Here is an 11,325-nt window from a genome sequence, read left to right as displayed (position 1 = left end):
CAAACGTTGTATTCTTTTGTTTAATTGATTTAATCCTAAATGATCAGCACTCTTTGTCAGGATGTTTTATTCACTGTTGGACAGTCAGTGCATGCCTGTGTTGCCACAACCCTTAATTAAAGGTCTGGCAATGCTTGTGAGGCGGATACTGTTACAGAAATGTTGTACAATTGTGAGATGAAATATCACCACTTGCTTCAGTAAGGTTTAACTTCACATTTTTGTCTTTCAAGCATGAGGGGTGTAGCTCAGTGTAAAGGGATTTTTACTCTGAAACTACAATAAACTGTTAATTATTACCTGCTTCCTGGTGAATTAAGTTGTTTATTTTATTTAAATAACAGCTTGACATGGTTCACCTTAATGCAACTCAATGAACTGTGTGCAGGTTGTGACGAATGAACAAACATGCAAAGAGAATTGCCGTGTTTATAAAAAAAAAATTAAAAAAAAGTTTCAACATGTGGTGTTGCATCAACACAGACATAGGCACTTGTATAGAATAAAACAATATATGTTTTAAAAACATATCATTTGTTATTCTGAGGGAATTCAAACTCCTGTTGTTATATAAAGGACTTGCTTGTACTATTTAAAGGATGCACAGTCAACAATTGTCTTGCCATCCCCATCCACTCCAGTTTGATGGTTAGTGGTAATATAACCTAAAGCTGCTGGTCTACATCTGCATCATTTTATACATTTTCCTTCTGCAGCACAATTGCCTGCATAGTCAAGTCAAGAAGCTTTTATTGTCATTTCAATTATATATAGCTGACGCAGTACACAGTGAAATGAAACAACGTTCCTCCAGAACCCTGGTGCTACATAGACAACATAAGGCTGCATAACATAAAACACAGAGCTAAGGTCTAGTAGTTGTCCTTGCCACATAAAGTGCAATCGTGTGCAACCTGGTGCAAGACAGACCGTGCAAAGACAACACAAGACAGTGTAGGACAAATACACAAAACACAAAAAAATAAGTAAGCATGGGTTTCTTATAAAATGGTTCTCTGTAATGTATTTGAATATAAGATTATCTATCACACTTCTCAAACCTTCTAGGGATGATATTTAAAATGGAAATTGATGCACAAATGTGAAAAAAAAAAATGTTTATCACATCATGAGACCCTCTTGCATATATTATGGCACACATGAAATCTGACAAGCCGAAATAAGAACACGGTACTGGTCTACTGATTATGGAAGGTAAAATTAATATTTTAATGAAATGTAATTATTTTAATGGAACAGCATTAGAGTATATACCTATTTGTGAAATTCTATTCCTATTTTCTGTCTCGCTGAAACACAAGTAACCTGCTGCATTCAATCTGTAAAAAAACATGAAATCTTCCCGATTTATTTTTTACATTTTAGTTATGATGTGTGCTTCATGTTTTATTGAGCCATTTATTTTTGTATTTTATTTTTGTACCTAGGTTTGTATTTGATTTTTCTGCCGTTTGGATACATTGTTACCTATGAGATTTATATATAATATATATATATATATATATATATATATATATATATATATATATATATATATATATATATATATATATCGTCATCATTTGGGTTGGATCTCAAACTGACTTCTATTTCCTATACAAGTGCATTAATTGGGTGTGCATACAGGATGTGAAATGCCAGTGTAGACGTCTAAGAGTGAACTTGGGTGTCCAATAGGGGGCTGTTTGGGCTAGTGGGCGTGGTCTAACCCGGGTTTATCATTGGAGAACCTTCATATGCTACTTCCTCACGACTCTCTGCTCGTACACTGTACTTAGTTAGCCTTCATACACTCTTGGCTTTACAGCTCATCTCTGCTCGAAATCCAGCACCAACTTCTGCTCTTCATTATGGGCCTGACTAACGATCCGAACTACAAGAAACTGGAGCAATGGTACAAATCCAACGGTGCCACCTTGAACATGAGGCAGATGTTCAACGAGGACAAGGACAGGTTCTCAAAATTCAGGTAACACAAACAGTGCAGATGTCTTCTGAAACACTGGTGTAATATCGAGGTAAAGGTGTGAATGTGGTGTAAGTAATGTGGCATGTTAACGCAGTCTGGATCTTCTGTACTTCACCCTTTGATTAGATTGATGTAGAACAGGATTACAACACACAGGGCCGAGAGTGCAATCATGTTGGCACAGATCCGGGAAACGCTTCTGCACTTTCGTATTGCAACAGCACTGTTTATGTGGACATAATTGTGTGTGTTCCTTTATTATGGCCTTTATTAGCGCTAGCGGATGCTAAGCTAGAAAGCCAGCATCTTGCTAGTCTGTGTACAAGGTCACCGATCAGGTTTCAACACACCCACGACTAAAGGATATCCTTTCCACCGAGTGTATTGCTGCAAATGAAGGCCAATGACGCGTTGACTGCGATGTTTTTGGTGCACTGTCAATGTGATTTAAACTAAGATTTGTCCTCATCTGACTGCATTGCTGAAGATATGGCACGCTACCCCTCATTAAATTGGTGCGCGCTCCCGCGTGCGTATGAGCGCGTGTACGTGAGTGTAGCAGGGCTACGTGTGAACCTGCACGCTGCAAGAGTTTAGTCATCAGGCCACATGTTTGATCTCTAATAGCCAAACTCTGAAGATCTAGCCCCTTTTACAGTCATTTATACCCGGTGTATTGCTTACAAATGAATTAAAGGCACTTGAGGTCATTGCCGTGATTGTGATACACGTCACGTGCAAACCCGGGAGCTTGTTCACGGTGGCCGGAGCAGGGATTAGTAATCATTTGTCTGCTGAAAAGTTCCTCTTTTCTCTTCCACTGATTTCTTAATCCCAGACAAGCCACACTGGGCTTTCTGGCTCCTCGGGACATGTTCTCATCTTTACATTCCTGCTACATTCCCCTGCTCTTTAGGATGCAACCAAGCACCATAATGAATGATGATTCTTGCATCATAAGAGAACAATGTGACAATTTTCTTAAATGGACCTAAAAGAAAGCTGTGGGGAAAAAACATTTAATTCTCATCATGCTCATGCTGAATCTGGGGTCTATCTGAGGAACGTAAAGCATGAGGTATACACTTTGTAATCGTTAAATTGAGCCGCACCCCATAGAGATTCACTGACATAATTTGACGACATAAGCAGATATCTAAAATAAAATCTATAAAGATGTGGTGAGAATCAAACGGACAATAACCTGAGCTCAGGCTTATGGATTATGGAGCTGTGAATTGCTCGCATCATCAATCACTTTAACAACTTTAGAAACTAATAAACCGGCATCCAATCCAGAGTGTATTCCCACCTCACACACAGTGTTTCTGAGATTCACACAGAAAACAACTGATCATCAAAAAAAGTATATTATAATGTTGATATCTCTGTAATATTATGTTGAATATTGTACCAGTAATATCATAGTTATATATTCAAAATATATAAAGCGAAAGACTCTTTAGTGCTCTTTAGTTTGATATGTTCTTTTTTTCCCCCCCCAGTGTAACCATTGAGACAGATGATGGTGACCTGCTTTTGGATTATTCAAAGAATCTAATCAATGAAGATGTGCTGAATTTGCTGCTGGACATGGTACAGTCTTTCTTGTTGTTGGTTTTCTAGTCAATGAAGAGTCATGTTATTTTAACAGATGACCTTTAGACATTGTGACTTTGTTCATGTTAAATGAATCAAAATGATCTTGTATAAGAAGTAATTTAGCTGTTTATGCATTATTCCTCAGCATTGGTGTGACATCAGCATTTCAGAGTGTGCTAAAGGGGATGTTTTGCTTACATCAACTGTCATCAGTCTTGTATATAGTGGTCACAGTGCTTATGAGCACCTGCTCAATTCCCCAGGACAAATTTTTATTAATTTTTATTTTTTAAGATGAATATATTTTGCTGGACAAGTGTTCTTCAGTTTCAAACAAAACTAACACAATGTAATAATGCATGTCATTTGTATTGGCTGTTGTAACATTGATTCTATACAATAGTCTATTTTATAATCTCTTGTCTCTCCCAATGCCGTCCCGCCCAATGCCGTCCTAATTTGATTATGAAATTAAAATGACCTAAATTGGGGGGAAGCTCAAATATCCTAAATTTGAGTGACTCTACAGACTAAAAGTAGGAACTGAGGAGTAAACTATTTAAATAATACTTTCTTCTTAATACCCACTCAGATGGAGGAAGAATATCAAATTTATCAGCACTGTTAAGGACCCACATTTTAAGATGCCATTAAAATAGTCAACTTCAGAGTTATTCTCTGCATTCATAAAATAGGCTAAATTAATTGCACATGCAGTTAAATCATATTAGTATCAAGGGTACAAGGAAATTGTTTATTTGAAAGCATTTTTTTTATAATCCAGAAATTGTATTGTTAAAAACTGATTTTTCAAAACAGTCATCAATCCTGCAATCAACTTTTTATGTTTAAAAAAAGACTTGCAGCATGAATTACTAGATAGATGAACTACTACTGCTTTTTGGACCACCCCGTGTTCCTATAGTCTATAAGCTGTCAGTATTTCTGCTTCATGAGTTTTAATGGAATACATTTATTATTTAAAACAGTTTTGTATGATAATTATTTTGGTGAAAAAAAGCACAGTTTAAGCAGTTTGTTGTGTTGGGATTGCATTTCCCATTTCTACTTAGGGGCAGTGTCATGCGTTATCGTTCACCTTGTTTGCGTTTGCTGTACATTTGATTTGATTGAAAATGTTCTATTTTTATTTTTTCCACCTTTTTTGTTGTTAGGCGAAGTCAGTGGGAGTGGAGGCAGCCAGGGACCACATGTTTGCTGGAGAAAAGATCAACTTCACTGAGGTATTGTCAAAGATGCCACTGCAGCTTTTATAACATTATAAATAAATAATAACGTTAAAAAATATAACATTAGATGTCTTCAAATTGTACATTTGAAACTGGTGAAAATCTTTCATCTCTTATTAAATGCTCTATTTAATTCCCATTCTCATTATCTTGTGCATAAGGAAATAATTGAAAATTGAATCATATCTATCAGAATCAGTTAATCCTGAGTTGTATGCATGAACAGGGCCGAGCTGTGCTGCATATTGCCCTGAGGAACCGTGCTAATACCCCTGTTCTGGTGGATGGAAAAGATGTCATGCCTGAGGTGAACAGAGTCCTGGAGAAAATGAAGCGTTTCTGCCACGTGAGGAATTTTTCATTTTACTCTTTAAATAATGCATATATACAATTGTTAGTTGTGTTAATGAGATCATGTGTGTTGGTGTTATTGCAGAAAGTGCGCAGTGGAGAATGGAAGGGCTTTAATGGAAAAACCATTACTGATGTTGTGAACATTGGCATTGGTGGCTCTGACCTGGTGAGTGGAGGTGGTTCTGAAAATCTATTATCAAATGATTCCTGAACCTTTTAGCTGGCAAATGACCACTATTATTAATCAGTTTAATTTACTTTTATGTTATATTTATGTTTGAATAAAATGGATCACGTGTGTATTCCAGGGTCCACTGATGGTGACTGAAGCTCTGAAGCCATATTCTAAAGGTGGACCAAATGTCTGGTTTGTGTCCAACATTGATGGGACACACATGGCTAAAACTTTGGCTCAGCTGAATCCAGAAACCACACTTTTTATTATTGCATCTAAGGTCGGTTTAAACACAATTAACAAAAAGTCGTTTGTAACAGGTTATAGTCTGCAGTTTATTGCCATTTTATTCATGAACAAACAGTGTTTGTTTTAATCAATCAGCTTTAATACTAGCCATAAACCTAGATAAACCGCATAATGTACAAAGGACCTCCAGTTTTGGACTAGCATTAATGTGTTTAAAAATATTTTATGGTTAACATTGACCTCAATACCTTTTAAGTCAGGAAAAGTTTGTAATATTCTTTCCCCATGTCCATTCTTGCCTATTTGTCATTTGGGAGGGCAACAGCCTTAAAATCAGCAAGCCCCACAATTAACCTTTTAAGGGCTTTTGCATAGGTATGCATTTTGGAGCTGTGGCTTTGGTGGGAACAGTAAACAAACACTTTACTTTGTGTAATTGTTTGAGTTTTAAATTTGTTCACTGAACAGACTAGTTTTAGACCTCTGGTAAATGTCGGCCAGCATTGTATTTAATATTTATTCATGCAATTATTTATACTAATCATGTCTGTACCAGATGTCACAAGAGTGAAAAGAAAGTAAGGGAATGTTCTTTTCACTGATTTTCAATAAGCAATGACTTGCCGTATTTTCCTGTTTGTTTTCGTTCCATTGTTCCACTTGATGTTGGAGGAATTCGTGTAGGTTGATGGTTGTTATTGCTGTAATATTATGCCATTGCAGCATGTCAAGATGGAGAAAAGACTAAAATAACACACACGCTCTTTAAATCAAATCCCTATAACGTTTCATACAGTAGCACAGATAATCCATCTTAGTTAGAGTAACAAAACCAATGTTAATTTGTTAAATACACTCTCATGACCCCAACAAGTCACTGCATGTTGTGGCACCCAGTTTGAGAACCCCATTACAAACCTTTGGGCACAAAGCACTTATTAATCTCAATGCTTCTCAGCGCTTAAGCAAAGACAGTGTAGCAAAGGCAGGGAAAGATCTAAAGCAAACATGTTGGGTAACTGTTTAAACACTGCAACTCAAAGGTGTCTCTTTATACATTCTAAAATTCACATTTGTCATTTTGAAATGTCAAGATTAAAAGATCCCAGTGTGTTTTGGCTTTTCTAGACTTTCACTACTCAGGAGACCATCACTAATGCCGAGTCAGCTAAAGAGTGGTTTTTGCAGACTGCCAACGATGTGAGTGTCCTGACTTAATACATTTTCCTATCCTGTAAGTGCTGCAAGTTTCTGAATTCTCACAATGTGTTTTATTTGGCAGCCTTCTGCAGTGGCCAAACATTTTGTGGCTCTCTCCACCAATGCGGTGAGTCTTTCACGCATGAAGAACTTAATCAAGTGTCTTTATGGCCAGTAAATTATTCATAGGTACCAAAATAAGTGAATATAAACATTTTATAAGATGTCCTCTTCTTTTTCCTCTAGCCCAAAGTGAGAGATTTTGGCATCGACACGGAGAACATGTTTGAGTTTTGGGATGTGAGTTTGCTGCACTGATTCATTGAATCAAAATTAAGTCTAAAATTAAAAACAAATTTGTGACTTTTTTTTTTTTGCATGCAGAGTCTGACCTGTCACCATGATAATGATTTACTGATTAACTGAATTTGTTCACTGCATGATTTTATAAAATGCGATGACTTGGACTAAAGAAAAGTTGTGCTACATAACAGTGTGCTTGTTTTCTTTAGTGGGTTGGTGGGCGCTATTCGCTGTGGTCGGCTATTGGTTTGTCTATCGCTCTGCACGTAGGTATGTCAGCTCGTGAATGATGCTGTAATGTTGTATGAAGTTCTGATCAATTATGTGTGACTGATGTATTGAATGATTTGATACGAGTCTGCATTGTGAAGTGTCTGTGTGTTTTTGTGTCTTTCTGCAGGTTTCGACAACTTCGAGCAGCTTCTAGCCGGAGCCCACTGGATGGTATGGATTTTTATTTTATTTATATATTTTTTAAAAATAGTACGCAAGTTCAGTATTACCCCCCGCGATAGGCGAAAATCCGCAAAGTGGCAACCTTGTATCTATACAGTACAGTATACAGAATACCTGTTTATCTTAAGGCTTTATAAATCATCCCGACACTCATAAACCTTTCATCTGCTCCTAAACTCTTTCACTATTCTTATACCTATGTAATTTTAACATAAAAAATAAATATATAGGCACTCACCAGTAATGATGCAATTTGAATGATGATGAATTAAGTGTGCAGTATTAATGATAAGCATTACAGCTCTTCTGAAAGCTTAATTTTCTAAGCTAAAAAATGCTTATTTTACTGCGAAAATAATCAAAATAATTCCTCATACTACCTATATACACTGAAAAATCCGCAGAACAAAATTAGATATGTTCCATGTAAAACCCCACGTTACAGTGAGACTGTGAAAGGTGGAGAGGGATTACTGTATTCTGTAGCTTTGGTCTGGAAGAAATTTTTAAGTTTATTGTGCATGTGTTCAGTGTGGTAAATGTAAACATGTAGAGGGAGAGCCTCTGGAATAGAGGTTAATCTGATTTATTGATCCTATGTTTCACATTAATCGTGAAACTTTGTTTGTTTTTAATTTGCTAATATAATTTGTACTTCTACTCAAACCAAAACCTTAGTTTAAAGACTGGCATTAACTAAAAGACAGAAGGCAGGATTAGAAATTAGTTTATTAAAGGGACAGCGCATGTAGGACGTTTTGGAGACAAGGTGAGGGAGGTGAGATTAAGATGGTTTGGACATGTTCAGAGGAGGGACATGGGGTATATCGGTAGGAGAATGCTGTGGATGGAGCCACCAGCAAGGAGGAAAAGAGGAAGGCCAAGGAGGAGGTTTATGGATGTGGTGAGGGAAGACATGCAGGTAAGTTGGTTTGAAAGAGGCAGATTTAGAGGACGGTGGTATGGAGACGGATGATCCGCTGTGGCGACCCCTAATGGGAGAAGCCGAAAGAAGAAGACTCAAACCAAAACCTGATCCTCAAAAATTAGAAGCCCTGCCTCTAATAACAAAGTTACTGTTGTGTTCACAATCATCCAGGATAAGCACTTCTGCACAGCTCCACTGGAGAAGAACATCCCTGTGCTGCTTGCCTTGCTGGGTATCTGGTACATCAACTTCTTCCAGGCTGAGACTCATGCCATGTTGCCCTATGACCAGTACATGCACCGCTTTGCAGCTTACTTCCAGCAGGTCAGTTGTTGCATTTTAAATAATAATAATAATAAATTGCATTAATTGCGTTTCATACAAAGTGCTTTGCAGAAATGCTGGTTTTTTTGTAGAACAATGTTTACAATTATGCAGTTGTAAGTCTGTTATTTTACAGTGTAATGTTATCTATGTCTGTCTATAGGGTGACATGGAATCTAATGGAAAGTACATCAGCAAGAATGGAAATCGTGTGAATTACCACACAGGACCTATTGTATGGGGAGAACCCGGGACTAATGGCCAGCATGCTTTCTACCAACTCATTCACCAAGGTACACCCGGGCGCTATTAAACATGTACCAAATCTACCTGTATACCCTGCATATTCTTATGCCATACTATGAACCTATTTTTGTGTCGAATACCTGAAATTCAGAGGTCATTTTTTTTGTCAGCAAATAGAAATAACAGATTGCTGTGATTCTCAAAACATTGTAGTAAAACCTGTGTGTATTAAAGAATCAGTCTAAGTTTATTATTTCCGCACAAGTCTCAGATGGTCCCTCAGCTTTTTTAAATGTCAGCACCCTTGATGTATGTTGAAGGTTTTTTTTTACTGCCAGTTCTATTTTATTATAAAATGTGTTACATGGTTGTCCATGGACTTCATGTCTTTCTTCTGTTGTAATCTAGATATCTTACATAATGTATAAACATAGCAGCAACTTAACATTTAAAATGCAAATTAGTGTTTGTTCTGTATATTAATTAAATATTACCATACATGCTAATCAACCGATTCTCATTTTGTGCTTTTTGGGTCTCTCTCTCTTTTTTTCTTTCTTTCTAGGGACCCGTATGATTCCAGCTGACTTCCTTATTCCTGCTCAGTCTCAGCATCCAATCAGAGATAATCTGCATCATAAGGTGTGTGCTGTCATATTGCACTGTTTCAGTATTTTGTGTGATTATTTTATTAAGTTTAGTGACTATTATGTACCGACATGAATCACAGTTTAAACCTTATTGAGCATTTGATCATTGTGATGGATTTTCTGATTGTTGCAGATCCTGATGGCCAACTTCCTGGCTCAAACTGAGGCTCTGATGAAGGGAAAGACACCAAACGAAGCCAGAAAGGAGCTGGAGGCTGCTGGCATGAGTGGCGACGCTCTGGAAAATCTCCTGCCACATAAAGTGTTCCAAGGAAACAAGCCAAGTAACTCAATCATTTTCAAGAAGCTGACTCCTTTCATGCTTGGAGCTCTGGTTGGTAAGTGCTGAACATGGTGGTATTTGGAAGCATTTCACAATTTTTTTTTTTTACACCCTGAGCAAAAAGAAGAAATTAAATGAAATGTTTTAAAACTGCTTTTTTCATTATCACAAAGTAACAAGATGGAAATCTTTTGAAACTGAACTAACTGCAATTTTAAAGTTTCGTTTACTCGTCATTAAATGTATTTTTGTATTTTTAGCTATGTATGAGCACAAAATCTTTGTGCAAGGTGTGATGTGGAATATCAACAGCTATGACCAATGGGGGTGAGTAACATTTCTGGGATGTTCTCAGTCAGCAATTACAGCATTTTAATTATATATATATATATATATATATTACCCTGAGTACTGCACCCAATCTAAAGTCTATGGTTATAACGAAATAGAAAAGCAGCACTAGGGTGTGCTGTTGAACTGTCTTTAGGTGATTTAACTGTGATCTGTCTTTAGTGTGGAGCTGGGTAAACAGCTGGCTAAGAAGATTGAGCCTGAGCTACAGGACGATTCAGAGGTCCACACTCATGACTCTTCTACAAACGGGCTTATCAGCTTCTTCAAGAAAAATCGTGCATGAGTTGCACAGTCAGACCATCTGCCTCTCTTCTCTGATTAAATCAATGGGTGTATTAAAACCCTGATGTAGTCTAGACCTAAATCGAGAGGAATCGCACTTTACATGTGTAACCAGTGTCTATTGGTAGTCTTTGTGCATTGTGAGATTTGACTGTACACTTTTGCCTGTTCTAACCTGTAAAAGGAATCTCTATTCCTGTATGCACTGCAAGGTCTGGAACGCTGTCACCCTCTCCCCCACCCACCTTTTCCTTCCTACACGCTTTGCCATCTGCTTGGTCAAAACCAGCTGGTCAAAAATAAATATATTATTTATCACTTTGTTGCTTTTGTGCATTTTTGGTGACTCCGATGCTTTGAATAATGGATTAACACTGTCTTTTTAAGTTGTCGTCTTTACATCTTATTTGCATCATGCTCAGTGTAAATGGTACATTTACACTATTTCTTCAACATGTTGTAACAAGGGCCTCTTAAGGTGAGTTACTTTGTGCCAGATATGTACTGGCATTAGATTTTGTTGTAAGCCTTTATTGAAACATGATCCATAAATGAGCTTGTCTGTCATCAGTGATTTACTTCCATTTCAGAAAATTTTATTATTTTTTTATAACTGTTGAAACTTAAGATGGAACGATTAATTTAGACCCTAAAGCATTTTAAAATACTATGGATAATA

General features: G+C 37.0%; 1 protein-coding gene across 1 annotated transcript; it reads left to right on the top strand.

Moving 5' to 3' along the window:
- The first annotated feature begins 1,639 nt into the window (after window positions 1–1,639).
- Window positions 1,640–10,964, top strand: gpia (glucose-6-phosphate isomerase a). Its single transcript, XM_083547608.1, has 17 exons — window positions 1,640–1,990; window positions 3,496–3,586; window positions 4,768–4,836; window positions 5,069–5,188; window positions 5,279–5,362; window positions 5,505–5,651; window positions 6,749–6,820; window positions 6,903–6,947; window positions 7,067–7,120; window positions 7,333–7,393; window positions 7,524–7,567; window positions 8,679–8,831; window positions 8,995–9,124; window positions 9,643–9,719; window positions 9,861–10,065; window positions 10,271–10,337; window positions 10,524–10,964. Exons 1-17 carry the CDS (start codon window positions 1,872–1,874, stop codon window positions 10,645–10,647), a joined length of 1,662 nt encoding a protein of 553 aa, XP_083403734.1. The 5' UTR covers window positions 1,640–1,871; the 3' UTR covers window positions 10,648–10,964.
- The last annotated feature ends 361 nt before the right edge of the window (window positions 10,965–11,325 follow it).

This window comes from Silurus aristotelis, assembly GCF_946808225.1.
Source record: "Silurus aristotelis genome assembly, chromosome: 7".
NCBI lineage: Eukaryota > Metazoa > Chordata > Actinopteri > Siluriformes > Siluridae > Silurus > Silurus aristotelis.
Note: the sequence above shows the minus strand (reverse complement) of the source record. Positions and strands in the feature narration are given on the sequence as shown.

What these genes read in the sequence shown, in the direction of transcription:
- gpia (XM_083547608.1), top strand. Translation starts at nt 1,872, where the DNA reads ATGGGCCTGACTAACGATCCGAACTACAAGAAACTGGAGCAATGGTAC. An exon ending in TTTTGCAGACTGCCAACGAT is followed by an intron (nt 6,821 to 6,902) that starts GTGAGTGTCCTG and finishes TTTATTTGGCAG; the next exon opens with CCTTCTGCAGTGGCCAAACA. An exon ending in CATGCTTGGAGCTCTGGTTG is followed by an intron (nt 10,066 to 10,270) that starts GTAAGTGCTGAA and finishes TTGTATTTTTAG; the next exon opens with CTATGTATGAGCACAAAATC.